At 40.6% G+C, this 27,202-nt stretch overlaps 2 protein-coding genes across 11 annotated transcripts in view; one reads left to right on the top strand and one right to left on the bottom strand.

The window, feature by feature from the left end:
- Nucleotides 1-27,202, bottom strand: part of GABRB1 (gamma-aminobutyric acid type A receptor subunit beta1) — a 141,228-nt gene that overhangs the window by 106,961 nt on the left and 7,065 nt on the right. For 3 of the 8 annotated variants that reach the window (XR_004367717.3, XM_030271003.4, XM_032748048.3), the window contains exons 1-3: nt 9,219-10,573; nt 9,033-9,124; nt 8,888-8,955 (exon numbers count right to left, since the gene is read on the bottom strand). Coding sequence is in view for 3 of the 8 variants with exons in the window: in XM_030271003.4 (XP_030126863.4) it covers nt 8,888-8,955; nt 9,033-9,124; nt 9,219-9,292 (234 nt within the window). In the remaining 5 variants the exon portion in view is untranslated. Of the gene's footprint in view, nt 1-8,887; nt 8,956-9,032; nt 9,125-9,218; nt 10,586-27,202 lie in introns of those variants that run through there. The other 5 variants (XR_003959998.4, XR_003960000.4, XR_003960001.4 and 2 more) reach the window with 3 other exon arrangements.
- Nucleotides 26,590-27,202, top strand: part of GABRA4 (gamma-aminobutyric acid type A receptor subunit alpha4) — an 87,691-nt gene continuing 87,078 nt past the window's right edge. Inside the window, exons 1-2 of one of the 3 annotated variants that reach the window (XM_072928136.1) lie at nt 26,590-26,895; nt 27,004-27,122. In XM_072928136.1, the coding sequence (XP_072784237.1) occupies nt 26,813-26,895; nt 27,004-27,122 (202 nt within the window). In that variant the 5' untranslated portion in view covers nt 26,590-26,812. Of the gene's footprint in view, nt 26,896-27,003; nt 27,123-27,202 lie in introns of those variants that run through there. The other 2 variants (XM_030270999.4, XM_041716078.2) reach the window with 2 other exon arrangements.

Raw genomic sequence — 27,202 nt, 5'->3', positions numbered from 1 at the left:
CCTACCAAAATGTCAAATATATTTTTTCTTCTATAGCATTTCTATAAAAGATGACTCATGAGCACATGGATATATATCAATCTTAGCTAATAAAGTATTTCAACCAAATTGTATTGGTTCAAAATTGCATTTGGCTTGCTGTTGCATAAAGTTTGTCCAGCTTCTTGCTCCTGAGTTCTTGAATATTGCAATATGTTGCACTGATCATTTCTGTTTACTGGAAGTTACATGAAATACCAACTTTCCATTTTGTTGGAATAAAAAATAAAAAATTATGCATACATTAGTATGCAGAGTTTAATAGATTCATAATGTTTTAAGTACAGAGCTACATATTCTTAAATTCCTTTCCATAACACTGTGCTGAATTCTTCATTATTGTAATAATTTGGATGAGAAAAAACCAGCACAACAATTGTTTTATTTCAAGTTTCTTCTAGCCCCACAAACATCCTTGGAAAAAAAACCCAAAACAACTATGCAATTAATAAAAAAATGTTGCCTGCATTGTAACAGTTTCTATATAGAAAAATTATAAAATTATAAAAAATAATCTACCACAGTATTACTGTTTCAAATCTGTTGAAAAGAATTAGCCATCTGTCATGACAGCAGCTTGACCTGATGGCCCTGCAGAGCAGCAGTGAGATCAGCAGGGCCCCTGCTGAGCCAGCAGTCCTCTCCTGCCGAGTCAGGCCCTGATGCTATTCCTTGGCACAACAGGTTGTCCTCAGCAGTGCCTCTTCTACTTACTTGTTCTCTATGATCTGGAGCACCACTGTTGCCTGGATTTCCAAATAGAAACTGTGCAAAAGTCATTGAAACCATAAGGTTCCACAATAAACCCAGGTAATATGCTTGCTGGAGTAATATGTCAGAATCATTTGCAGATTAATATTTAATTTCTGAATTTTCAGGTGGCCATCAATCCTATATTTTGTTCCCTTCATAGGAAACCAGTGAAAAAGCTGCACTGACTGTGAAATGTGCTAATGTGAATGAAGCCTCTGAACCTCATCCATTTCTCTCCTTGACCAGTGTATTTGATCAGTTAACAGTTTACAGAAAAAACAATGGTTAAAGAAAGGATAAATCATAACGAAGAACACAAAGAACACAAGAGGGGAGGGTATCATTCCACACTTAGTAATTTTCCCATGCTGTTAAAGAACAACAACACAGAAAATTATAAAGAAACAAAGGTTTAAATTGTGTAAAATAAGAGCTGAACTGCTCCTGCAAGCCACTGAGCAAACTGTTAAGCTGGTGGAGCTAATATGGACTTCCATTTTAGTGGTGTAAAAAATTTTATTGGTGAGCATATTCATTGAAAACATGGGACTATCAGCATCTAGCCCAATTGGATGGGACAGGAGTCCTCAGTACACTGCAATAATTAGTGCTTACAAAAGCTCCTGAGATACACAAGCTCGAGCACATCCACATGCCATTGACTTCTACTCACGCTACTTCAGTTACACTTATGAGGCTCCACTTATGAGGCTAAAATTATGCTATGAAATTAATTTCATTCCTCTTTTAATAAGATTAAGATCCTGCATAATATTTAGACTGTTTATCTGTTCCAACAGTTTTAACTTTGCTAACTTTTCAGTTCTTTCTATAGGCAATTAGAAAAGGCATGACTGAAATTCTTCCATCTCAGTCAAATGGATTGATGAGTTTTAATGGAGAACATTTATTCCAACCTGTAATTAAATTTGGCAGTCTGAAATCATTAATCTATGCTTTGAAACTATGTGAACATCTAAAACCATACAAGTCAATCTTGTTACAAGATGGATGTCTGAGTGATAATGCAGCTTTCTAGAAGCTGCCTTTGAATCTTTTAAATTACCTTTCCTTAGTTCATGACATAAACCATTAAGGATTTGTCCCAGCAGAGGATGAAACCAACCTCAGTGTGACACTGCTTTGGCCAAAAGCAACCATTTAATCTTGAAAGGTTATTGTAAAAGTTGATAGGCAAGAAATCTGATCTACATTTTCCATCCCACATAAACCTTAACCACAGTTATTGCTTAAAGAAAGAATCAACTTAAAGAAAGAATAACTGGTGTTATTCTGCTAGATAATTCAGTGACTCCTATGACCAATTTCATTTGAGCATATTTGCAGTAGTTTAGCCTTTGGGGTGGAAATAATTCCATTTTAATATGTTTTTTGGAGCAGTGCCAGAGTTAGAGGCATTTTTCATGTAAGAGAATTCTACAAGCATGAGAGTGCATACCTTGAGATTCTGGGTTCTCTTTCTAGAAGAAAATAAGGAGTCTCAAAGAGCATTAAAGTATAAAAATCTTTCCAGTAGCCATCTTGACTACTTTTCAACACCTGCCAGAAGACCTTATAGTTATTTTTTCAGCCTTTACTGATGTTTTTAAGTCCAGCACACTCAAGATGGATGGCAGATAAAAAAACTACAGAGAATTTCTCCCAAGCAGATGTTGTTTAGAATACAGTGACCAGCAAAACACATCAGCTGGGGATATCTCTGAATGAAGGCAATCTCTGGGTTTGATTTAACAGTTTCAGCTGTTGTCACAGAATACCTGACATCCTGTGAACAGGAATAGGTCTTTCTGGTAATAGCTTTTGAGGTTGTTACCATTCTTCCACCGAGGTTTCTCCCTCTTTTCCCACCTCAGGGTGAACTAGTGGTGTGTGTTCCTTCTCTTGGTTACGCAGCTTCAGCTCCAGGTCTGTACTGAGCTGCAGTTGGTAGATAATTTATTATTACAGCCTAGAGGAGGTACGGAACTTTTCAGGCAATAGAGTACAAAGTAAAGCCGATTAAAGTAAAAAAAAAGGACTAAGTTTTCCAGGCATTTGAAATGCATGGCTTGAACTTCCTTATGATGGAAGGTTCTGATACTCTCTTTCAGAAGTCAGATGTAAAATTCAAAATAGAAGTAAAAGGGAAATGCAATTGTGGCAAATGTGAAAGCTTTTAAATAAGCACTTGCCCTGTCCTGCACACAAGAAAATAAATTAAAAAATTAATTTTATGGATTTATTTTTATTTTTTAGAAAGTAGTGAATTTAGGAGAATGGGGCTTTTTGTGTTAATCATTTGTGTTCCTATTTTATACAATGGCTTGGCATTGTTAATGGTTCAAAAGGTTTGTACCACAGAACTGTAGAACTTGTGCACATTAACAAATCACCAGCTGGATGTTTCCAGTGGTCACAGCACAACAATTTTGTCTAATGCATATACACTAAACAGGCAGTGCTGGGGAAAGCCTTTCATTTTCCCTTCCACACAACTAAAAAGCTCATCTCTTTAGAGGCATACCCCTTATTTAATGAAATCCTACATATCTCAAACTGGGTGCTAAAACTTCCACTAGAGGAGAGGGTGTCAGCCCTTTAATATCATAGTCATCATTACAGTATGATTGATTAACTCTCGATATTGGGAGTCAGGAGAGTTGCATTTGTGGGGAGCTGTGAGTTTAACATTAGACAAAAGAAACACATATTTTCTAAAGGGCATTCACAGCTAGTTTGTCTAAGCCTTAAAATCAAAAAAGTATTGTGCCTGTCAGCCTAAAAAGAAAATGTGGACTACAGCTTATATCAACTCTGAAGCTGGTCTCAATTTTGTTCAACATTTGAAAAATTAAGATATATCAGATTTCTGGATCATATGAAACAACATTCACATTATTGCTTTATAAGTTTCCCCTGTTTATCAATTTTGCTGAAGATTCTTGTCAAATCAAAAACAATCCAACAAAACATCCACTAACAGTGACCCGCTCATTTAACATCAAGCTGCCCATTTCTACATCCATTCCACATTCCACTCTCTAATATAATTACTCCTGTTTGGAATAGACAGTGATGAAATGATCTGGCCTTTATGTATTATTACTTGATTAGTTTTTCCATATTTGCTGGAAAAAATAATCAGTTACTGAACATTCTTATTAATACTAAAGTGCCTCTGCATGTCCTTCATGCTCTTTAAGACAGTTGCTCTATTACAAAAAAGTATTTCTCTTTTCTTCTTCTGCACTACAGCTAAGTAAATTTTCATTAATAATTATTAAGCTTTATGACTTATCAGAAAAAAATTAGTTTAATCTAATTCGTTTATTATGGACATCTCCTGCTAAATATATTTAGACCAAAGACTATTTATCATCATTTGTGTTTCCACACCTGCTGAGGCTAAAGGAATTTCTGACATTTTATATAAACCATGCTTATGATTACAAAAAATGAGACTTGGCTTCTGTGATGCAAAGAGGCATGAGATAAGGTTCATAATGCAAATTTGGTTCCCTAGGATTTATTTCCTATGTTGAGATTTACAAGAGCCACCATGCTAAATTCTCAGATACTTAATTAAGACAGGAAGGGGAAATAAGATGTGTGAAATTCTGGCTGCTCTAGTAAATGCATCTTAAATCTTTCTCAATCTGCAAAAAGTATCTTAAGATAACCTGCATACAGCACAGAAGTCCTTCTACCATTTCTGGAACTGGGGTCTAATGCACAAGCAGTGGTCTGCCAGGGTAAATGGTCAAACTTTCAGTGCCTCGGTTCTAAGCATTACCCAGCTCAAGTGTTTATGCCCACATATTCAGATTCTCTTGGCTAAACATCTACCACTGTAGGATGCCCCAGCCACCTGGGCTAACAACAGCCTGAAAGTAAGGGGAAGGCCTTTGCTCTTCTGGGCCCTGGATGCTTCTGTGGCAAACTGGAAAACTTCTGTTTGTCTGTGTCTACATACATACATACATACATACATACATACATACATACATATATATATATATATATGTGTGTATATATATATATATATGTATATACATACATGCATAATAAATACATATATGTTTATGCAGTTGGCTTATTTAATTATCAACTTTACAAAAAGGATACAAAAAGTGAGTTGTTTAAGCTAACATAAATTCTTTCTGGGGCAAAAAGATGTTACCCAACAGGTTGGGATGTTAAATAAACTAATCTCTGCAAGATTTGTGGCTTTTTTTGTAGATCAGATAAAGATAAGAGCCTTGAATACAAGTTTAGAGAAGCTAAAGAATTATACATTCTTTCCATGACTTCATTTATCTCTTTGCTGGGACATGAAACCTCCAGTCTGTGATTACAGAAACTACATCATCATCAGTGTAAAATCAGTATGGTGGGTCAGGAACAGTGTTCTCAATATAAAATAAAGGGCTTTTTAATGTTTTTTTTCCTTTCCTCTTTGGTATCTTTTTTACCTACTGTATAAAAGGTTCTTTATCATATGCATTGTTTTAAACTTTAGGACATGTACATGACATCTTTTGCCCATTATAAAGGCTTGACCATCTTTACTTCAGCAAGGAACACATTTTAGAGAAAACTTCAACATGTACTGCATGTGAATTTTTTCAAATCCAGTTACTTCTCTCGACTATTTCTTAGTAGATAAATACATTATTAGTTTGCTGCTTGCCCTGAAGCATGACATTAATTACTGCCAATCATTCTGCCCATGTTTGTTCTTGATGTACAAGCAGCACCTTATGCCAACCACGTAATGGCATCAGAGTAAACCAGACATCACAGCAGCTTAATAGATCTAGTCATAGCATGGTTCTTAATAAACTCTATATTCATGTAACTGTCTATTATACTTATGGAGCTCTGTCATGAATGAAAATTGGCTGAAGAGTCATTAACTGAGACAAGGAAAAAGGTCACTTTGTGCCTTTGGAAGGTAATGCTTGTAGTTACCGTAGCAAGGATGTGAAAATCAGCTGGAAAAGTAAACTTAAACTTATCTCATGCTACATTAGGGAGAAAGCATGGTTAGAACCAGGCTATGGTCACTAGGATGTTTACATTCTACTTCTCCTGCTTGTTTGTTTTATGACAAGCTCTTCAGCTTATTACCTGCAAAAATCAACGTAAGACAATGTATCTGATGTCAAATGGGAAGAATCAAAAGAATAAGCATTTAAATTAATCATTCTGTAAAAGCTGATATGGCAGCTCACCACAGTATTACTGAACTACCAAGCAGGTATAAAACAATGCTATTTAATGAGCTGAGGAGATAGGGACTGAGTAGTAAGGGAGAAAAACCAGAACAGTTGACTTCAAGAATACGCAAGTCTTGGCCCATTAATTAAATAAAGTATTTCACAATAGTCTCATAGATTAGAACAAGCCACTTCAACCAGCCAAGCTGCTTGAACAGACAGTTACTACTACTGGTGCTCACAGAATTCAAAATAATTTTGTTGCCTATATCTCAACTTTTTACCCAAGGACTGGATGTACTTGGACATACAATCAGCCTGTTGACATGGCAGACAGTCTACAGCCATGATCATGTCTCACCGAACACACCAAAGGAGAGCATCTCCTTCATAGCCTCTCTCTCTCCCTTTATAACCTTTATTCTTATTTATACATTGAGACTGGAATACAAAATTTAACTCTGTGGGCACCATGACTGGGATTATGTGTCTCTGTCACTCTGGATACAATGTTTCATGTTCCTCAGAAAAGCCAAGGGATAAGACAACTCCCTGCAACACTGCTAGGGTGAGACTGACTGAGCTCTGGTGGATCCAACCAGACTCTCTTGTCAGGAGGAGCTCACATGATGAGGGTATTGCTCTCTTGGCTCCTATTACTGGTTTCCTTCAGCAACAAAATTGCCCTATTGCCAGAGGACACTATAAATATAGATTTGAAAAGCATTTCTGGCTCTGAAGCCACAGAACAGTAGCTCTTACTAAATAATTTTTTATAAAATCTGTAAGACACAGTTTAAAGGAAAAGAAGATGAATGACATGTGACTGCAACATTAAGCATCTCAGATGCTGTGATAATCAGGCTGTGATTTCTCAGAAATAAAAAAAGTACTAGAACAAAGCATTATTTTCCTAGGTAAATAACCTTTTCTTCTTATACCAAGATATCAATTGCCTTGTTTTTGCAATGATGGATGAAACTACTGATCACTGTCCAAAACTAGGCAGTCAATCTGTAACAACACAATAAAGACCTTGCAACACAGAACACTAGATACAGGTATGTACAGGTAGCACTTGTGATATCAAAGTCCTTTTAAACTGATTCAGAATGGTGACTCCATATTTTGCCTTCAGGAATGGCAACAGCTACAGCTGGGACCAGTTACTTCCTTCCACTGTGAGATGTGGTATTTTATGAAATGAAAACATTTTCTCACTTTTTGACCAGTTTTATTCAAGCTGCCCCTTACACACAGAGATTATTAAAAGAATCCATTTAGCATATAACTTCTTTCCCAGAGACTGTGCAAGTGTTAGAACAGAGAAGAAAGCTTTGATAGGTACAGCATGCAACTAAGAAATGTTGTGAGCTGGTGCAACGCAATTAGTGCCCTGTGAATTGCCATTGGAAACTGTCACATCCACTCCCCTACAGATTATCAGTATTTCAGGTGTTCAGACTTTACAAGATAAATTCTAGATTTTTCAGAACAGGTGTTTTTTTCCTTTGCTTTGACTTTTTCCAGGTGTGAAAGCAGCAATCCCACTTCAGTGCTGTAGAATTAGCTTGGAGTTGGAGTAGAAATGTCCTTTGACTATTTTGATAAGGTCTAAGCTCTGTTTCCTCTGCCTTATCTGTGTGGTCTGCATCACATTCCTCCCTTAAAGTACAATACAGCAAAAGGAAGACCAGGAGCTGAAAATTGCAAAATGTTGTCTTTGTGTGGCATTAGCAGTCTGCAGTACTTGGTATGCTACACACAACCTGCCAAATTCTCTTTCTTCCCCACTCTACCACACCCATTCATAAGCAAACAAAACAGTTGCACACAAATGGAACCTGTGATACTTATGAAGAACAACAGAAAAAAAAACTAAGTAGGAAAACAAAACAAAAAATCTATGAAGAGATATTGTTTTAATGACAGCTATTAACTAATTATACTATTGAAAAAGTCCCCACCATTGGGTAAATTACTTAAAATGGGCAAATATCAACCAGTGAAATAAACAGCTGATCAGGATGGAAATGTAAGGTTTCCAAGCTTCTTTTAACTAAGTTGCTGTTCCCTTATGTACAGAAGGCAACTGAGATTTTCAAGCGAGATCAAACATAAGAAAAGAGAGAGCAAAATGCCCATGATGCTGGCTAATTCAACATGATTTTGTAGAACGTTCAAACTTGCAACTGATTCATTGTTTTCTTCTGGGAAAAGGCTGTCAAATCAGGCAGGCACTAAAGTCACACTTTTGATCTTTAAACCTGCTTGTCTATTAGCATTCCTTCCTGCAGGAGAACTGAATCAAATGCAGTATGTTTCACACCTGTAGCTATGAGACTTCTGGTTTTGATAGCTGGAAGCATCCTTATGTACCTATTTTGCAGTGTTGTAACTTTTTACCTTTTTACAAGAAAAAGAGTTTTCTAGAAGTCCTTATTTTCTCTCTGCACCTTTTACTCAAGGTTACTAGCATGAAAAGTGAACTGCCTAACTCTTTAAATAATTTAACTTGAAAACACGCACATCTGGCCATCTGCTGCTACAGTTCAAGCAACTCCAGCATTTCCGACGGCAGCTGCTGACTACGCAAAGGGCAAACCAGAGCAAGACCACAAACCTGCAGTAGGTATTCTGACCAGAGCAGGGAGCTCTTCTGAGGTGCCACCACAGGCACGCCAACATCATCTCAAAAACGCAAATTACTTTTCCCAGGAACTGCGACGTGCTCGGTTATTCTGTGGCAGTCGCTGTGGCTCGGTACGCGCAGCCCCGCGCAGCCGGGCTCCCGGCCGGCTGCATCGCGGGCCCTGGGGCCGCGGCAGCCCCCGCACGGGCGGGGCGGAGCGGGGTCCGGCCCGACGGTCACTCACCATGTTGACTTCCGAGACCACGTCGATGCTGGCGATCTCTATCCGCATGCCCACATCCACGGGCGGACCTGCGGGGGGAGCGGGAGGCGGCGTTAGCGCACCTGGGGGCACCGGGGAGCGGGTCGGGGGGCCGCGGGCGCCTCACCTCCGAAGTCAGGGCGGAGGCGGATGTCGTAGCCTTGGAGCAGCCTGTCCACGGTCTCCTTCACGTAGGACATGTTGCCGGGCCCGTCGGCGCTGCGGGAAGAAGCACAAGCGGGTTAGGGACGCGGCCGGGCGGCCCCACGCCCGCCTCCCTCCCTCCCTCCGTCCGCAGCCCGGCGGCGCTCACCTGCGCGCCGTGCACGCCACGGCCAGCGGCAGCGGCAGCGCGCCCGGGCCGGCCCGCCCCGCAGCCGCCCCCATCCCGGCCGCCGCTTCACGGGGGACGAGCCGCGGACTGGAACTTGGGCCGGACCGGCGACGAGAGCCAATTCGCGGCAGCGGGACGCATGCGCGGAGCGGCGCGCCGCGGCCCCGGGGCGCCCCTCTGCCCTCCCCGGCTGCCCGGGCCCGGCCCGCCGCGGGCTGCTGAGGGCGCGGCGCAGCAACAGGCACCGCGGCAGCGCTGAGGGCGGCACGGCGGGGCACGGCGGGGCACGGCGGGGCACGGCGGGACCGAGACCGAGACCCCCGAACCACCTGCCGTGGGGAAGGGGCTGCCGCCGCCGGGCGCGCCGCCCCGCTGGAGCGCCGGCTTCTCGTCACGGGACAGTGAATAATTGTTGAGGGCGCTTCGGCGTGGAAATTCCCCTCGATGTTATGTTAGCCATAAAGTGAAAGGGGCATGGCCAGTTCGAGAGAAATGCCACGTTTTGGTGCAGGTAGTGTTTTGCCGAGCGGCGGAGGCTGGAGGACGCGCCCGCCCCGCGGCGGGGCTGCCCCGCAGCGGTACCCGCGGTGCCCCGGGCACTGATCCCTAGTTCCAATGTTTTAACCAATGTAATTGATCTTGCGCTTAGAAGTTCTTCTTCCTTTTTAAGACTCTCGGAATGGGTGCTGTAATGTAATTTGATCTCTCTTGTGCATCATTGCACAGTGGCTGATCGCAGCCCTGTGAATAGTTTATGGCTTTGCCGGTGCACCGTAGCGCAGCAGAAATAACATTTATTCTTTTCAGCTTCAACCCATCTCCTCTGTGCGCTTCACAGTCCTGCGTGCGGTGCCCTTGGGATACATATTGGATGCTTTAGAGTCGGCTACAGCGTCATGCAGACTTGTTTCTGAGAAATGGCAGACTTGGTGATGTTTTTTGTAGCTGAAATATGCCATGATATTTGAAAAATGCTGGAATATTGATACAGTTTGTGACACACATTCACAAATGTGATAGTTTTGAGTAGCGTTTGGAATAAATTTTTGAACAATGCATTTTTCTATGAAAATTTGTCCCTTTTGGAGAAGGAGCCCATGGGAGTCCTTCATCTCACATCTGCTTTCTCCAACCATAAGTGTACAAATTTATGAAACAATTATTTTATCAGTTCTTTGTAATAGAATATAATAAATATTTTCAATTTTCATTAAGGCGTTTAATATTTTATTCTTTTCCTCCTAGTTCAGTAATTAGCTGCTGAAAAATGTGACCTCCGAGCTCAACTTGAGTGTACTTTAGGATTGCTGTTTGGAAAGAGTTTTGTTCAATTAAAATTGGTGTGGCTTGGGTAGAGTGCTTTTTAACAAAAAAAAAAAAAAAAAAAAAAAAAAAAAAGCAAAAACAAATTTTAAAAAAGTTACCTGAAGCACTGAATTAGGATTTACCATAGAGCCATATATTTTACTTATTGATGGTATGCAGAATTACATTTAGCTTTGTCATAAGCCATGTGAAAGTCAGATATGCCTGTATTTATGGGAGAGCACTGCTCTCCATGGCTTGCCAAAATCTGTCTTAAGGCATAAGCATAGGGGTTTATTCTATTAAAATTCTTAATCTGATGCACATTTCAGTGCAGCTTTAGTTCAGATGAGCTGTAGTCTGGCTCCTGGACTAAATGCCCATTAGTGGTTGTACTGTTTTAGGTGAATTTCTGATCTTACCATCTGGTCCGAGAAGGCATGAACAAAGCCTGTCCTGCAGGTCTCCTACAATCAGGGATGCCTCAGCCCAGCAAATATACTTCCAGGAGGGATGAGGATGTTCTTATGGTTCTTGTTCTTATGGCAAGATGGTTCCTCTGAGAGCTCTCCCAACCAAGCTGTCCTGGCTTATGGAGACCAGACTCGAGCTTCTTCCACTGAGCATCCCCAAACTAAGATCCAAACTGTTGAAATTCTACTGCATTTTGTATAGCTTGATTACTGGGGACATCCGGGCTCTAAACTTGGGATTTGAAACAACGGCAAATATCCTGCAGTGTAGAGACAATACTGAAAAGATTCCTCAATAGTGGGGGCTTGGGAACAAAGAGATTTATATGGTATTTTTAATAATCATACAAAGGAGGAACTGCATGGCATTATGCTGACAGAGCAGACGGGTCAAGAAGAATTTCTCTTGTCCTATAGGGGGGATGATGGAAACATGTCTGAGACCTGTTTTCCATTGTTTTCAGGACTGAAAAAGGTAAATTATTATCAGCAGGACTTCCACTCTCACACGTGTTGCTAGCTGAAGTAGTCAATGAATTAAGAATTTGGAAGTTCTGCTCTCTTTGGAGGTCATCTGTTTCTAAGAGAATATAGTATGCTCTTCTAGGCCACCAATGTGGAAGAATTTTGATGTAATTTTGATAAAATACTCCATGTGACATAGTTTTTGTTTCAGGATCTTTAACAGCCCCTTGTACAAAGAACAAAGACAAAAACATCCAAAATTAATGACTACGGGGTAGGGGCTATCACTCAAATATTATGCCTGTTGTTTACAAATGTTTTCTTAAAGCTTATACAGGTGACAAGACATCTGGTGATCTGGTTTTGACATGTGCTTCAAATGGCAGCTGTTTCTGCAGTCTATAAATTTGATTCAAAACACAGCAGTGTGTCTTTCCATCCACTCCAATGGGGTTTGCTCAAGCACCCAGGCTGAGTGAAACCTGGTGGATACTCAACATGGCTTTTGGGCATCTTGGAATTTGTTGAGCACCCCAGAATATAGGCAACTAAGTAGATGATTAATTTGCAGTTTTGGAAGTCAGGCTGCTTATTGTCCAAAGTTTCAGGAGCTTAATCTGGAGAGTTTCAGCACTTTTTAGTTCTCTCTCTCACCTCTGAGATACGCAGTTATAAATCTGTGGGTTTTTAATAAGACTGGAGATAACACAACTGATATACCAAGAAAAGTGCATGTCCTCTGCATGGAAGCGTCTACCTTCACAGAAATAATTAAATATTTCTATTGCTATTACCTTTCCTGTCCATTCTATCAGTGAAATGAGCTCCCATGGCAGAGCTACCACCCTGACCCATGTGTGCTGTTTAGTGACACCAGCAGCGTACTGAGGTGGGATGCAGTCAGCTCACAGCCTATAGGAGCTGTAACCCCATTGTACCAAACCCAGTTTGGTTTTCAAACACCTGTGGTGGCTTCAGTTTTTGTTCTTATGATCTTTTCTTATGGTTATTTTCTCTTACCGTTCAATAAATTTTCTTGAAACCCTTGCAAATGATAGTGCCAAGTATCTTTCCCAATCATTTCTACTCTGGGTTTAGTATGTATAAGGTCTATGAGATAGACATACAGCTTGTAAATAAAATTTTTAAAATATATTTTCTGGTCTGTGTAAGACAAGGGAGACTGTTTGGGCAGGGAATAATTTCATATTTGTTAGACATACATAAGCATTAATAAACTAAGCCAATTGAAATCCACTAGTTCTAACGTATTAACCATGACTTTTTTCATATTCTAAGGCATATCAAATGCTTACGAGAAGCAAGACAAATAATATAATCATAAAGCATGATGCATAAACTATCCTGGGCCAAATGCATGTTCATTTTTTACATTCATTATGTTTAAACTTTCAGGAAGGCATTTTTTTCTTACACAAATTAATGTTTCCAGTTTACTAAACACCTTTTTTTGCACTGCTCATTTTAATTTGGCACCAGAAAGTGCATATCCTACAAAGATAATGTCCTGCTCAGATAATGTTGTCTTATTTAAAAAAAAACAAGATCACTGAAAAAGAGGGAAATTTGGAAATTCTTTCTGTGTCCTTCTAGATAAGCTCTGTAGGCAGGAAGAACACAAGTTTTAAAAAATAAAGGGGAAAAAATGCAAAAATGATGACTATGCAATCTCTCTCTAGTGATATTTTGTGCCTTCTTAAAAGTAGAATGAAAGTAGGTGTCCCTGTGTTTCTGCTCAAAACAAATGGGGAATCTGTGTCCCTCATACTGTAGACTTTGTATGTGAAAGTGGTGACTGAAAATGTTAATATTGATGATACTGACCGGTTTGGAGAAACTGCAAATAGGGACTTGAAGACTCAGGATACTCCTAATCTGTGTCCAGTTGGAACTGATACATTTTCATACTACATACACAGCTGAAAGAAAAATGAGGATTAGGATGGGTACACTTTTTTTTTTTTTTTTTTTTTTTTCACTTGGCACTGAGCAGGCAACATTTTTCAGTAATTATGTCAATAGTATATATTCCAAATATATATTATTTTAGATAAATTTTTTTGACAATTAAGATGAATGGTTGGGTTTGAAAACTTTGAAGTGAAACCTTGGAATTGTGAAATGACTACCTGTGCAGGAAAAAAACAAATCTTGTTCATATTTATACATAAAGAGGCAGGTAATGAAATAGGCCACTTCTTTCATCTGCTTAGTGGTAGTGCTATTGTTGTTTTGTACCTACAGTAATCCCTTGAGTCAAATAGAGCTTGTGAGCCATCTTCTCAAATGACAGAAAACTGCAAGCTGGAAGTACTTTTAGTGTCCCTTGGGGATTTCAGTGCAGCAGCAAAGCTGTGCAGACAATCGACAAGAGCTGAGGACTGCCAGGCTGAACTTGTGCTTTATCCTGGGATCTGTAGGCAGTGTTATACTGCTACACACTGAGATCACCTCACCCTCACACCTCTTTCCCTTTTCTTTGGGCCTCTCAGCAAGCCCGCACTCTTAGCTCAGCAAAGAGAAAGGTTCCTCTTTGTGCTCCATTTTCATCCCTCTTTTTATACCCTGTAAAGATCAATTAAGATCTTTCTAGTGGTTGTTCTACTTTGTTTTAAAGGATTGTAAAATGCTTAGGATAGTTCTTTTAAGAAATTAATAGTAAATATCAAAACTGTGAATCAAACTTACCCTCTTTTAATAGTCAAAATGAGAAGAGAACATATAAGCTGTAGGATTTTGTCCTGTAATAATTATTGCCAGGATAATTTAGTAAGTCTTTAATCATGTCAGCTAAACATCTGTATTTGAAACCCATTTTTAGATTTCCAGCTTTTTGTCTAGACCCCCATTCAACATCCATTCTTAACATTACAGAATTTGCTTCCTCTCAAGATGCATGCCCAGCACTGAATCCTTAATGACAGAAAACCCTATAGCAGTAAATTTTTTTTTTGCCCTCCCTCCTCACTACCTATGAGAAGCAACCTTGCTTCCATGTCCTTCATCCCAAGTGTGAAAGATTCAGAAGCTCCTTCAGCCTCTGATTCTGGCTCAAGAGAAGTAATAGGGGCTAAGATTAAGGTGTTTGTGTCAGTTGCTATAGAGATTATAAAAAAAGACAATTTTAGTTTCAGAGAACAAACCATTCAGGGTAAGTAAGGAAGACAAACCACAAGTGTTCAGACATAAAGAAGGTGAAGGCAGTCTATATGCATTTGTATAGTTTTAATGGACATATTAACTACAAGGAGCCAGTCATCTCAAGTGTTGTTGGAAAAAGGAAGGCAGTTGATGGCAGCACTGCAGAAGCTGGTTTTAAGGAGGTATTTAGAGAACAGAGACATATGAAGTATGATATTGTTTTGATTTCTCTTTAAAGGTACTTCAGATGCTTCCTTTTATACATCTCATAAAAGCTGAGTTTTTTCAGTAGTGTCAGTCTGTCAGAAACAGGACAGAAAGAGTTAACACCTGATGTTTTATCCTGGAGAAATTGAGCACATGTATACCTTTTAATTACAAGCAGTTCCCTTGGTTTTAAGGTGTTGATGAATACTGTGGCAAGGTGCTTATACCTTTGTAGGATTGAGAACTTTGCTTCTATGCTATTTAGGCCTGCTCCTGTCTTGATTTGTACAGGTTTGGATTTTTTTTTTTTTTCCAAATAAACAAAGCACTGTTAGTTGAATGGCTCAAAAATTATTTTTCTGATAAATGGATTAATTTTACCCAGTTTTGCTTTTCATTGTTTTCTGAAGCGGCTCACTACAAATCCCTATTAAAATTATCAGGTTATGAGTAGTATTCTCATACTCAAAACATTTTACCACACAGAGCCACTAGAATGCAATGTGTCTCTTTCTCCCATTTCAGTGATGTGATGCACTCACTACAAACACTTGTGAATGTGAGTCATGTAAATAAGATCCCAGCTTGTTTTCTTCTATCAATAAGGAGATAGAATGGCTGAATTTAGTCACATATGCAATTTCTCTGGAAATATCTTCCATAATTGTGTAGCTCAGAGATTTCTTTTCTCAGGAAGAACTAAGTAAAAGCTGGATTAAATTAAATTTTCTTTGAGAAAATATACATTTTTGCATTGTATACTCTCAAGAAGTTTTGAATTAAAAAATACTCCTACGCAACCTGGTCTATCTTTGATGTCAATGCATCTCGGAGAAGAAAGTGAGCTTGGCTCTGCAGTTGAGCAGGAGGTAGGCTACTCAGCTTCCCCTTCCAATTTCAATTATTTTGTGATCTTGTGGACTTAAAGGGTGGTAACATTGCTTTCTACCTCTACTTCTGGTTTATAATTCTTCCATAGAAATGATAGTTCCAGTTCCTTTTTAATCTCCAGTAGCCTCTGCTTATTTGTTGTATTATGTTGCTGAGAAGATTGAAGATTCTGGCTAGTTGTTCCTCAAAACCAATCTTACATTAGAACTTTTGGGGTTTTGACTTAAATCTGATTTGTGATGAAAACTGGTGCTGAACACAGACCTTTTCTATTGGCCATCACTTCCAGTTTTAAAATGAAATCTACCCAGAAGTATTCTTAGCGCACTGAAGACCCAGACTCCGAATCACATACTCTTCAAACAACCAAGTTGAGTAAGAAGGGAAACTCAAACTTGTGGTTGAGATTTTCTAGTACTTGTTTTTTAACAATATATAGGTTGTGCCTGTATATGCTAAAACCCTAAAAATGAAAATCTTGAGCAGAGCCAAGAATGGGCATCGCAAACAGAAACAGTTCTTTATTGTGCTGTTCCACCTGCCTCGTGAAAGGTAGACATTTTATATTTCCACTCATTATCAAGGTCGTCTGCTGCTTCCAAAGATGGAGGTGACAATAAGACAAATTTACATTGTATTATATATGTTTACAAATATGTCACCTCTCACATTTAAGAGTGAGTTTTATGGAAAGAGCAAAATATAACAATAAAACCTGCCAGACTGAAAACTTGCAAGCTGTTTTCTTTGATGATGGCAAATTCCCCTGGAATTCTGTTGTCAATTTACAGCCATGAAAATGACAGCATTAGGTACCACCATGCATAGTCATACCTACGCTAGGAGAAAACAAAGTGGGCATGATTATAACAAATGCAATAGTCCTACACACCAGCTGCTTGCACACTCCTTTCTTGTCTCAGGAGCACATTTGAAGAGTGAAATAAAGAGCACATGTGAATCTCTTCTGCTGGGAGTCACTTTGTCATCAAGGAAGTGTAAGACAACAAGTAATTTTACTTATCTCTACAAGTGATGTAGGGATGCAGGTCTAAAATCCATGATTTATATATGTTGTGTGGGCTGGCAGCAGTCACCAGAAGCAGTCCATATACTGAGAAATGGATTGCACCCTGTCATTTTAGCTGCTTTTAGCTAGTTGAAAAAGATCCTTAAAATAAAGGCTGAAATAAATGCAATGTTAAGAATTTGAAAAAAAAAAATAAATTGAACACAAAGAGAGAGAACTGGTAAAGGTGTTCCTCAGCGAGATCACAGAACTGGGATGCTTTAGGTTTTTTTAGCCCTTGTTGGTATCTCTTCCCACTGCAGTGGTGGGCACAGGGGCACAAGGATACCCCCATGGATAGCTGCTCTGTGAAGAGGTATTCAGGAGGGATGGTTCAACAGCACAGGGTATTGCTTTATTCACTGTTCATACATTTTGGAACAGACTGAACTTTTTATGGCTGCCTTCAAACCCAGCTCAGAGAGTGAAACCATTGTGACTTCTCTTGTAGAGCAGCATGTTGAAGCTCAGGAAGCAGTAAAATGTGAGATAACAGATGCAGGAGCATCCCCTTGTTCCCTTGAGCTCCTCCTGAGCAGCATCAAGCATTTGTGTGATGTCAATATTAGCTTCAGACAATTTTTTGTGCCATTTTGGGATAGAAGTGAATACAGGTTGAAAGAAGATTTGATTTTGTGTGCAGAAGAGGCCAAAAGAACAAATATCAAGATATTAATCTTTTGGGAACCTTTCTCTCTCATCTTTTTCTACTGTAAGGTTTGGTTTTGAAATCCTTCACATGAGTCAAGTTCTCATATTCTCAACTTCTTTTTTGTGTGTTCTTTTGTCTTGCTAAGTGTCTCCTTAAGTGACTTGTTCGTTGATTCAGAGTGTTTCTCTCCCATCACCTGGTATATTAAGGCTCAATTTTTACTTCAGCTCTGGACATCATGAATGTTAATTTCAGAAAATCTGCAAAATGTGTTTCAGTGAGAGGTGCTAGGCCATGTGAGTGGTAGACAAGTCAAATTCCTTTTCACCCCCCTTTGAGAAAGCAAAATGTTGCTTGCCTGTAGTCAGAAGGGGGACTGAAGAATTAGAAAATTTATATAAGAGGATTAAACTGCAATAATGAGGCTATAAGAAAACAAAACATTTTAAATATAGAGAAAAACTGAACACTATAGTAAATAAGGAACTAAGAATGAAAAACGCTATTTGTTCTGATCCAGAATCACCTGCATGAGTGTCAGCATTTTTGTTTACTTCAGTGAGTTTTGGAGCAGGACCTAAATGACCATAATATCTGAACCGTATATAAGTGAGGGTAGATTTTTACTTCTTGGGTAAGGAAAATATCACATATAGCTTTGGGTTAATAAGACAGCAAGGGCACCTTATCCATCCTCTTAAAACCATTCAGCTTGTGAAGTCTGCCTCCTGGAATTGTTTCTGTTAAATATTCAGCTTCCTTTTCGTCCCTTGGATTTTTAAGCATCAGCAGTGGAAGTCTTCATTTCTCATGTCTGAGAGGGCTAAGAGGCGAGGGAGGTGATGGTGGAGGCCTGCTCACAAAGACAGAGTATTCCTCAGATAGTATTAATTTCATGTACTCCCATATCTGTGTCCAGCAGAGAAATATTTAGAAAGCTGATTATGTATTAAACATCTGAAATGAGACACAAAGTTGACAAAATGTCTAAACTACTAAGGACATGGGTATTGGTTGAATAGTGACCTATTTGGTAATAATACTTGGTATTTCTATACATTTTTAATTCCCTGTGTGCATTTGAACTTATTAATGCCTTCAAATATCCCTACAATATATGGAAGTCTTTGCTAAAATTTGAAGAACAGGAAATTCAGATATGGAGGTGTGGGGATCAAAATTTTAAATGCAGATTTGGGTATTCATCTCCACAAGGTCTGTGTCAGTCTTATGTATAAATTGATGCACATAGACTGAGCTACACTTCTTAGAAGATTTCACCTAAATTACTTATCCAAGGTCATATAATTCAATAGCAGAGCTGAGAAAGGATCTGAAGAGTGCATCTTTAAAGGTAAAAAGCAACTGAGTTATGATACTATTTCTGTTTTTAAGTGCATTATGACCTGTGAATTTTATAATTATAATAATGATCTTTTTTCATGCTGTTCTTGAAAAATTCAATATAGTACATAAGACATGAAATGCTGCAGCTGCGCTGGTTCAACCCCATGGTGTACACAAACTAGCACACCCTGTGACTGTGTCCAGGAGTTTATATTGGTACTGTTGCAAACTACTTAGAGTGGACTTGTCACTGCACATAAATTACCTATTGATTCATACACTTAGGTAAAAGCAAAAGGATGCTGTACTTTGTCAATTATTGTACTTCTTTCACTCTCTATAGGAGCAGACTACCCTCCCTTCATAAGAAATACTCCAAGAATAAGAAATACTCCAGGAAGATTGCAACTCCTCAGAGGCCCTGGACCTCCCTGGTCTAACTTCGAGGCTAATTGTGCTTTGAGAAGTTTGGACCAACAACTTCTAAAAGTCATTTCCAAGTTGAATTACACTGTAATTTCCCTTTGTGTGGGAATCATTGTATGGGAAGAGGTAGAGACTCTACAATGGATAGATATGGAGACTATTGACTGTGCAAGGGGTAAGCAGCTCCTGTAGAATGGGATTAGATCCCTCTTGTTTACCACTGACGAGAAGGCCCCTGCTTGGCTACCATGGTAAAATACCTCTCTGGGTGAGTAGTGAACATCTGGGAACTAGTTATGGAAAGTGGCTAACCAATATCTTATCTTGTCAAATGGTCTTAGCTGCCACTGCTGTCAGCAGGAGGGAACAGCACACTGTGCTTCCCAAGCAGTTCTCAGCTCCTTGCAAATGATACTCAGGTACACCTCAAAATACTTGAGAGAAGTACTTAACTTTTTCTCTTTTCTACCTGTTCATCTTTACAGTGTTTTCTTTGCCTGATCCTTTTGTGTCTATGCCTATAAGATAAAACCACCTCCCTTGTGCTGCCCACTGCTGCTACTTTTCTTTCCTTTCCATATCCTTTCTGGGGATATGAAATTTTTCCTCAGTAACTTTGTGATGTGAGTAATGCCACTCCATGCAACAACCACCAGATGGTAATGAAGAGCAGATTAGCTGTGTGTCTTTTGTGGATTTCGTGTATTGCCACAATGGCAAATTTTGCTTTTACTAGTAGAATTTACAGGTCTAAACACCAATTTGTTCAGCTGTTTACCTCTGGGCCAGTCTGCTTGGCAGCTCTATTTGTATTATCCCCCTGATCATTCTGTTTGCTTTTATACTAAAATATGTGAAAGGGAATATTCTCTATGTAACACAAAAATGCTGATATTATTATTTAGTAAAAAAATACTCTCATTTTAAGGAAGGTTTGACTATGTATGGTGTACCACTATAAGAGCTATCTCTTGTAAGAAGGTAGATGCAGAACACCTTTCAGTGACTGTATTCTTTACTTCTTCTGCTGCCATTATATTTCTCCAAATGGAACACCTTTCAGTGACTGTATTCTTTACTTCTTCTGCTGCCATTATATTTCTCCAAATGTTACAAAGGATATAACTCTTTCAAGGTAGAAAGGAAAGTCTGTAACTGTGCATGCTTGACATCAGCAAAGTGTTGAGAGATGAACCAAACCAAAGCAAAGTTCTTAGGTGAACATCATTGTCAGTGAAGAGGTGGTGTTGAGCACAGCTCACCAACCCCCCAGCATGGCAACATGAGGGAAGAACAGCACCAACAGAGCCTCTTAAGTACTGCTAGCCCCAGACTTTTGAGAATCAGAAATCAGCCCCACACAGCTCATGAGATTCAGAAGCTTCAGTTTTATCCTGCCTGCAGGATTTTGTGTTCTTCATGCAGTACTTGTGTATATAAGTAGTCAAATTTTCATCTAGGTCAAATTTTCACATTTTTCCTGTCATTATAGAATCCAGAGACTTTGCAACTCTTTATTTTCCTTCTTTTAAAGAAAAATTAGGTCCTCCTCCTTTGGTGCAAGCCAGGCACCAGGAAAGCAGGAAGAAAATCACTAAAGCTGTTGCCAATGGCTTCACCGTGAGTCAAGGACCAGACCTATGGCTTCCATGGAATTTTTAAGTCATTCCCCAGGTATCTGCTCATGACTCATATACTTCTGGGATTAGTAGATGTGTAATGACTGGGAACAATGAAGTCTTCCAGGAAGGCAGTTGGTGCATTTTCTTTCTTGTTCCTTCTGGGAGCAGTTGCCAGCATCAGGATGCAGCTGTCTTGAAATCTGTAGGCAGAGCAGCATCCTCTGCCTGAAAGCAGGAATATGAAGGAGACTGCAAGGGAGAGCATCCAGCCTTCCTCCCCTCTTCTTCTGAGCTCAGCCCTCTGCCCTTCTCTGCCCTGCCAGTTGCTTCTGAGTGTTGCAGAAATTATGTAACTGCTGCTCGTGGCAACCAAAATTTTTTGGCACATTTTGTATTAAACATGGGAACCTGACAGGGAAAGGCAGGATACAGGGCAGTGATTTCCCAGATTCCTACCCACAACCTTGGCTGCCATGTTCTTCACCTCAATGAAAGAGAGACAGATTTGTATTGCTTTTAGGAAAATCTGCATTTCCTCCTATATGAAGAGGGTTTTCTTATCTTGTTTTTCTGGGGATGCCCATTTTAGAGACAGATATGAGGAGATCTCCTTGATTCCCCACTTTTCCACTGAGGACATGAATGCAACTTGTCCTGGCTGCAGATATGACATGGGTCAGTGACGCGCCAAATAATATGAGTGTGTGTGCCAGGAAAATATTGGGGTCAGATGAGAAAGAAGAGATGAAAGCACACCAAGTGCTTTCTTGGTGACAACACTTTTTGCCCCAAATTGCGATTCCTGCAGTGAATGCTTCCACAAACATATTTGCATTGCAGTGTGTAGAGTAGAGGTCCCCTTAAATATGAAGCTCACAGTTTACCTCCTTAAACATCCATGTGTCAATCACTATAATCCATATAAATCTTCTTGCAATCAGTAATAGCAATATATGCATGTATATATATATATATATATATATATATATATATGTATATTTGGTTCTCAAAGGATTTTCTAGGCTTATTCCAAGCAATCAAATACATATGTGTTAAAATAACCATGGTGCTGTAAAGCAGTCTTGTAAATACCATATGTCAGAGGAAAAAATACACAGCTAAATGCATGTCGGCATCAGCTCCTGCAGTTTCGTAGGAGTTCTGGCCATGGAAGTGAAGCAAAGCTGGACCAGCTGGAGGTTCAGTTTTACATAGAGCTTATTCTGTGCTCTGAAAAGACAAGAAAACTGACCTGGGCTCAGCAGACTGGAATTAAGCTCCTGTTCTGCTGCAAATTTCTTATATTGGAAGCAGTTACATTTCATACATTGTGTTGCATAGCCACTTAAGCTTTTTGTATCTCTTTTTCCAGCAAAACAGAAATAACTTTCTTGTATCCAGTCCTGACTCAGTCTTGTTTATCTAGACTGTAAATTCTTTAGAGAGGTAACTGCATAGGGTAGAAACTTTGTGATCAGAGACTGAAATAGGAACCTGGAAAAAAACTTCTAGAACTACATCAGGAAGGGGAACTACAGGGAAAGCTGGAACTGGGAGAAGAGCCAGAAAGAGATTATTCATCTATCTTACTGTTCCTGGAGCAGAAATTAAGTTTCAATCAATAGACCCAAAATCTACATTCCTTAAACATAGGTACATCAATAGAGGTGCAGTCAAGGCCCACGGTGTCTTGGTATCCCCCCGATTGAAAACTCTTTGCTGAACAGGTAGTACAGACCTTCCCTGAACTCCAGATCAAAGTTTTGATAAAGCCAAGACATGTAGGTTTCCATGATCTCTTTAATCAGTGCAGATGTTGGAGAAGAAGGGAATGAAAGACACTTTAGTAAGTACAGTAAAGGTATCCATGTCTTTTCTTGGTCATTTGCCAAAAAGGGGATCAGGATATGCATTTTCCAAAGAATGGATACTCAACCCCTGATTTTTTAAAAAGGATACATGTGAAGAGAAGTTGCTTGGTCAAGACTGTAAGTAACTCTACTGATATGGATAGAAACTTAAAAACCCAAGAAATCAATGGCTTACCTATTTAGATAAAGAAACATTGAGATACTTGGCTGTGATCCCAGTTTTATCTTCTCTAAGAGTTACAGGTTTTTAACTATGCAACATATAGCTGGGCATTAAAGATTTTCACAGCCTTTTTAATCTTAGCTTGTCTGTCTTCATGGATTTGATACCAAAACTAAATCAGGTAAAAATCAGCTGAATAATTAAATCTGCTGGGGGAAAGGATGGAACCTATGATTTACCTATATAACCTGTAGTATTGATAGAACCTATGGCTTACAAAGTGGGGGGAGGGAAGCAAAACCAAAAAGTACAAACCCTTCAAAGGTTAGATAATGACAAACAAAAGAAAACAACTGACTTCCTTTTTCTTTCCACTTAATCTGATGGTAAAGTAGAAATGGGAAGAGTGATGAGAAAATCTGCTTCTCTGTGTTGTAACAAATAAAAAATAATTAAGCTATACTTAAGATCAATAGCTTTGGATAAACCTGTTTTTGAGGCTTGGCCAGAATGTCTGTTTCATCAAAAATCATTAGTAGGATACATCAGTAGAGGGACAGAAAATAAAATTCTATTTAAAAAATTCAAGTGCTTTCTGAGCATATGGAGCCTGGCAAAAATAGTCCCCTTCTTACAATAGTCCCCGATGGGTGAGATTTCTTCAGAGAAATCTTGGAAGAATTGGTGGTAAAAGCTGGAGAAGCTGGGAAAATGCTGAATCCAGCAAACACTTTTGGTGACCATCAATTCAGCCTGTGACTACTAAATCCTTCTTGGAGTTATCAAGTTATTTTAGAGAGATGATATAACCCAGATATTTTGTGAAGAGATCAAAGACCATTTGAAGCAGTACTTTTCAAAACAGCATACATCTGCTGGTGACAAAGAAGAACCTCTGGAGTTTCTGTGTGTCTATGCTACAAATACATTACCAAAAAAGCCCCTAGAATAGCTCTTAAGTTGCAATTCAGAAAACATTGAAATTTAGCAGGGCAATGCATGTATCAGAAGCAATAAAGAAATACTCAGCGGGGCTATGTGGCTTACAGGTCTGTTTGCTGTTATTTTGAACTGCTTTAAGTTTCCTTCAAGTCTAGTTTTGTAAATGCTTCATCAATCTGATGATACAGTACCTGTCAAAATGATACAGTTTTTCAGATATCAATGACAACAGTCTGGTTTTGGTATTAATCTTATGTATTTCTTGATAATCATGCCTGGATTTAAGGGAGATATTAGCAACTCATAAATTTGAGATGTGATAGAATTAATTTTCTAGGTTTAGAGAAAGTGAATTTTCATTTTGTTTTAGCACTTGTAGGGAGTAAATGCACTCATGTGGCACCCAGATACTGCATCAATACAACCCAAGGCAGGCTTGGTGTGACAGGAGGGCACTGTGTCTACATTTTCTTAGAGAAAACAACATGGGCACCGTTTTAGAAGTCATGAGTATTTCTTGTCATTGCATGGCATGTCCACAAATCTTGTAACCTGATGTTACTTTTACTGAATGTTACTTCAGTTACCTCGCTGAAGTACCTGTACTGAAGAGACAAAAGGTATCAATAATACTGTTCTTTGTTCTGAAGAACTTGGAAATCATTGAAAGAACAGCTCAGTTCCTAGAATTGATGAAATTTCTTTGATTTCTAGCTGTAGCAGAACTACTGACTGCAGGCATGGATTTGAGAGGAGGTTGTGTGATAGCATTTCCCACGATGTTCATGTGGCGAGATACCACTCGACTTTTCTGTTTCAGCTCACACAGGTGTCTATACATATCCAGAAGGAATTAAAACAATCTAAACCCAAGGGTGTCCCTAGCTCTGCCTGGGTGTTTTCTTCCTCAACAGCTGCAGTAAGTGACAGTGCCATAGAGCCATGTTTTGCACTGAGTCTGTGACTAGCCAGCAGGATTTTGCCCAGTTCTCAAATACCCTCTATTGCCCTCACTTTCATTTTTTGAGTTTCATTTCTGTCAGCAAAATTTAACTGAGGTATCCCTATATAACATACTCTCACTGGGAAATATTTTCAATATTCTATAATAAGGGTCTACTTTTTATTTCAAGGGAGAAAAACTTGACACTCTCTTGACTGGAGGTGAGTTCTCAGTATCCCCCTGGCACAGTCCATGCTAGGGCAGAAGATTGATCCAGAGAAACAAATCACAACACTTTACAGAAGATCCCGAGTGGCTGATTAACCCAGAGAAATTTATCTGACTCTGGTAAAATTAAACTTCTGAAGAGCTGTGCATCCATCCTTCTGTTGTCCCTGATCAGATTGCTAATGGAGACAGAGCAGTGGACTCTGTCTGTTGTGCTGGTTTTCACCTGTGTGTGGAGTTAAACAGAGCCCCATCACAAGAGCTGAAGTGACCTTGGTGTGACATCCTACCGTCTGTGTTGTCCAGGTTTGTAAATACTGCACAGAGCGTGCATGCCATCCATAGACAGGCTGCCCCACTCAGTGACGTTTTGGCAGCACATTTGTCATTCCACTAAGGCAGTCAGATCAGGATCTTATAAAGCAGTCAGGAGATAAGGATCCTTGTCAAAATCTCAGGAAGCAGACTAGTAATCTGCAGAGGCCTAAATAGGGCTTTTAAAATTGGAAGCAGAACTGACTGCCTAGACAGAGTTTTTTGAAAGATAAACAGCGTCAGCAGGCTAAATGGATTTCAAGCACAGCTTTAATTGTTTTTCAAACGAATCAGCAAAGGGCACCCTAGCTGGAGCAAGCTCTGAAGTACAGCCAGGAAGATTTCAAGTGTACAGTGGTTTTGAAGATAATCAGGCATTTCAGTGCTAAATGATACTGTAGTAAGTAATGAAGACTTTTTACTGTCGGCATTGACAATACTGTAGTCTTTGAGTCAATTACAATACCTGCCCTATGTGGATGATGAATTTCACCACCCTCATTAAAATTGACAGGCGCACTGATTTTCAAACCTCAACGATTGTCTCTGCAGCACACTTGATCAGAAGAACAAGTTGTTTATTGCCAATACTTACTGTGTGTGGAAACCCCCCACTCTCTTCCTTTCCCCCAGTCTTCCCCCTCCACCCAACCATCCCGATAGCTTGTGACAGACTAACAACACTTCTGAGTGGATTTTACTGTAATTCTTCAGGATCCCTTGGACCTTGCATAATGGAATGTTTTTGGGTCACCAAATCATGTTTTCTAATTATAGGAATGATAAAAAAAAAAAAAGAAAAAAAAAGAAAAAAAGAAAAAACCCACCAGATATAATGTGAAACGATTCCCTTATACTGGCATTTTTTGATTTGAGAAACCTGGGATAACCCGCTCGCTTCCATCTGTTTTGGGCGCGCACTGTTTTAACCTTGAAGTCAAAGCTTTCCTTCACCTCCTCTTCCTACCTCTCTCCTGCCAGCTCCTCTCCTGCGGGAGCGGAGAGACCCTCCTGCTCCCAAGCCCTTCTCGCTGGGGAATTAATCGCCCCCGCCCGCCCACGCTCTGGGTTTTGTTCCCCTCGCGGGCAGCAGAGGCGATCGGGACGAGCGAAGGCTCCGCCACCGCGGTCACCCCCGCGACGCCCCCGGCTCCCTCCGCGCACCGTCACGCCAGCTCCGCACCGCCACCGGCGGCAGCGCGGCCGCGGCCGGGCCGGGAGGGGAGCGCGGGGCGGAGCGCGGGGCCGCGGGCGGGGCGGGGCGGGGGCGGGGGCGGGGGGAGCGGCGGGACGGGCGCCTGTTGCCCCGAGAGAGTTAACGGTGCGGGGAAACTCGCTCGCCGCTCCTCCGCCCGTGCCGGGCGCTTGGCAACCGGGGCGCCGCGCATGTGGGACCGCCGGGGGCCGCCGCCCCCCCGCCGGGCCCCGCGTCCCCCTCCCCGCCCCGGACAAGGCGTTTAACGTGCCCAGGCGTGAAGTATGGCATGCAAAGATGGTTTCTGCCAAGGAGCCAGCCATCGCCATGTCCTCGGGTCTCTCCATCGCCCTCCTGCACTGCCTGTGCCTGGCGACCTGGTGAGTAGCCCGGCGGCGGCGCCGGGGGACCCGGGCGGCCGGTCCGGTGCCGCTGCTCGCCGCGGGCTCCCGGCGGCTCCGCTCACCCGCTCCCTCTTTGCCCCGCAGTCTCACCGGGCCGCCAGGGCAGATCAAAAAAGAGGAGAAATTGTGGCCGGAGAATTTTACCAACATCCTGAACAGCCTCCTGGATGGCTATGACAACCGGCTGCGACCGGGATTTGGGGGTACGGTGGCGGCGCGGTGCCGGCAACGGGCGGGGGGTCGCTGGGCTGGGGCGGGGGAGGCAGCGCTCACCGCTCGGACC

This window comes from Taeniopygia guttata, chromosome 4 (genome assembly GCF_048771995.1).
Source record: "Taeniopygia guttata chromosome 4, bTaeGut7.mat, whole genome shotgun sequence".
In the NCBI taxonomy this organism is placed as follows: domain Eukaryota; kingdom Metazoa; phylum Chordata; class Aves; order Passeriformes; family Estrildidae; genus Taeniopygia; species Taeniopygia guttata.
The sequence above is the reverse complement of the archived record's forward strand: the minus strand, read 5'-3'. Positions and strand labels throughout refer to the sequence as shown.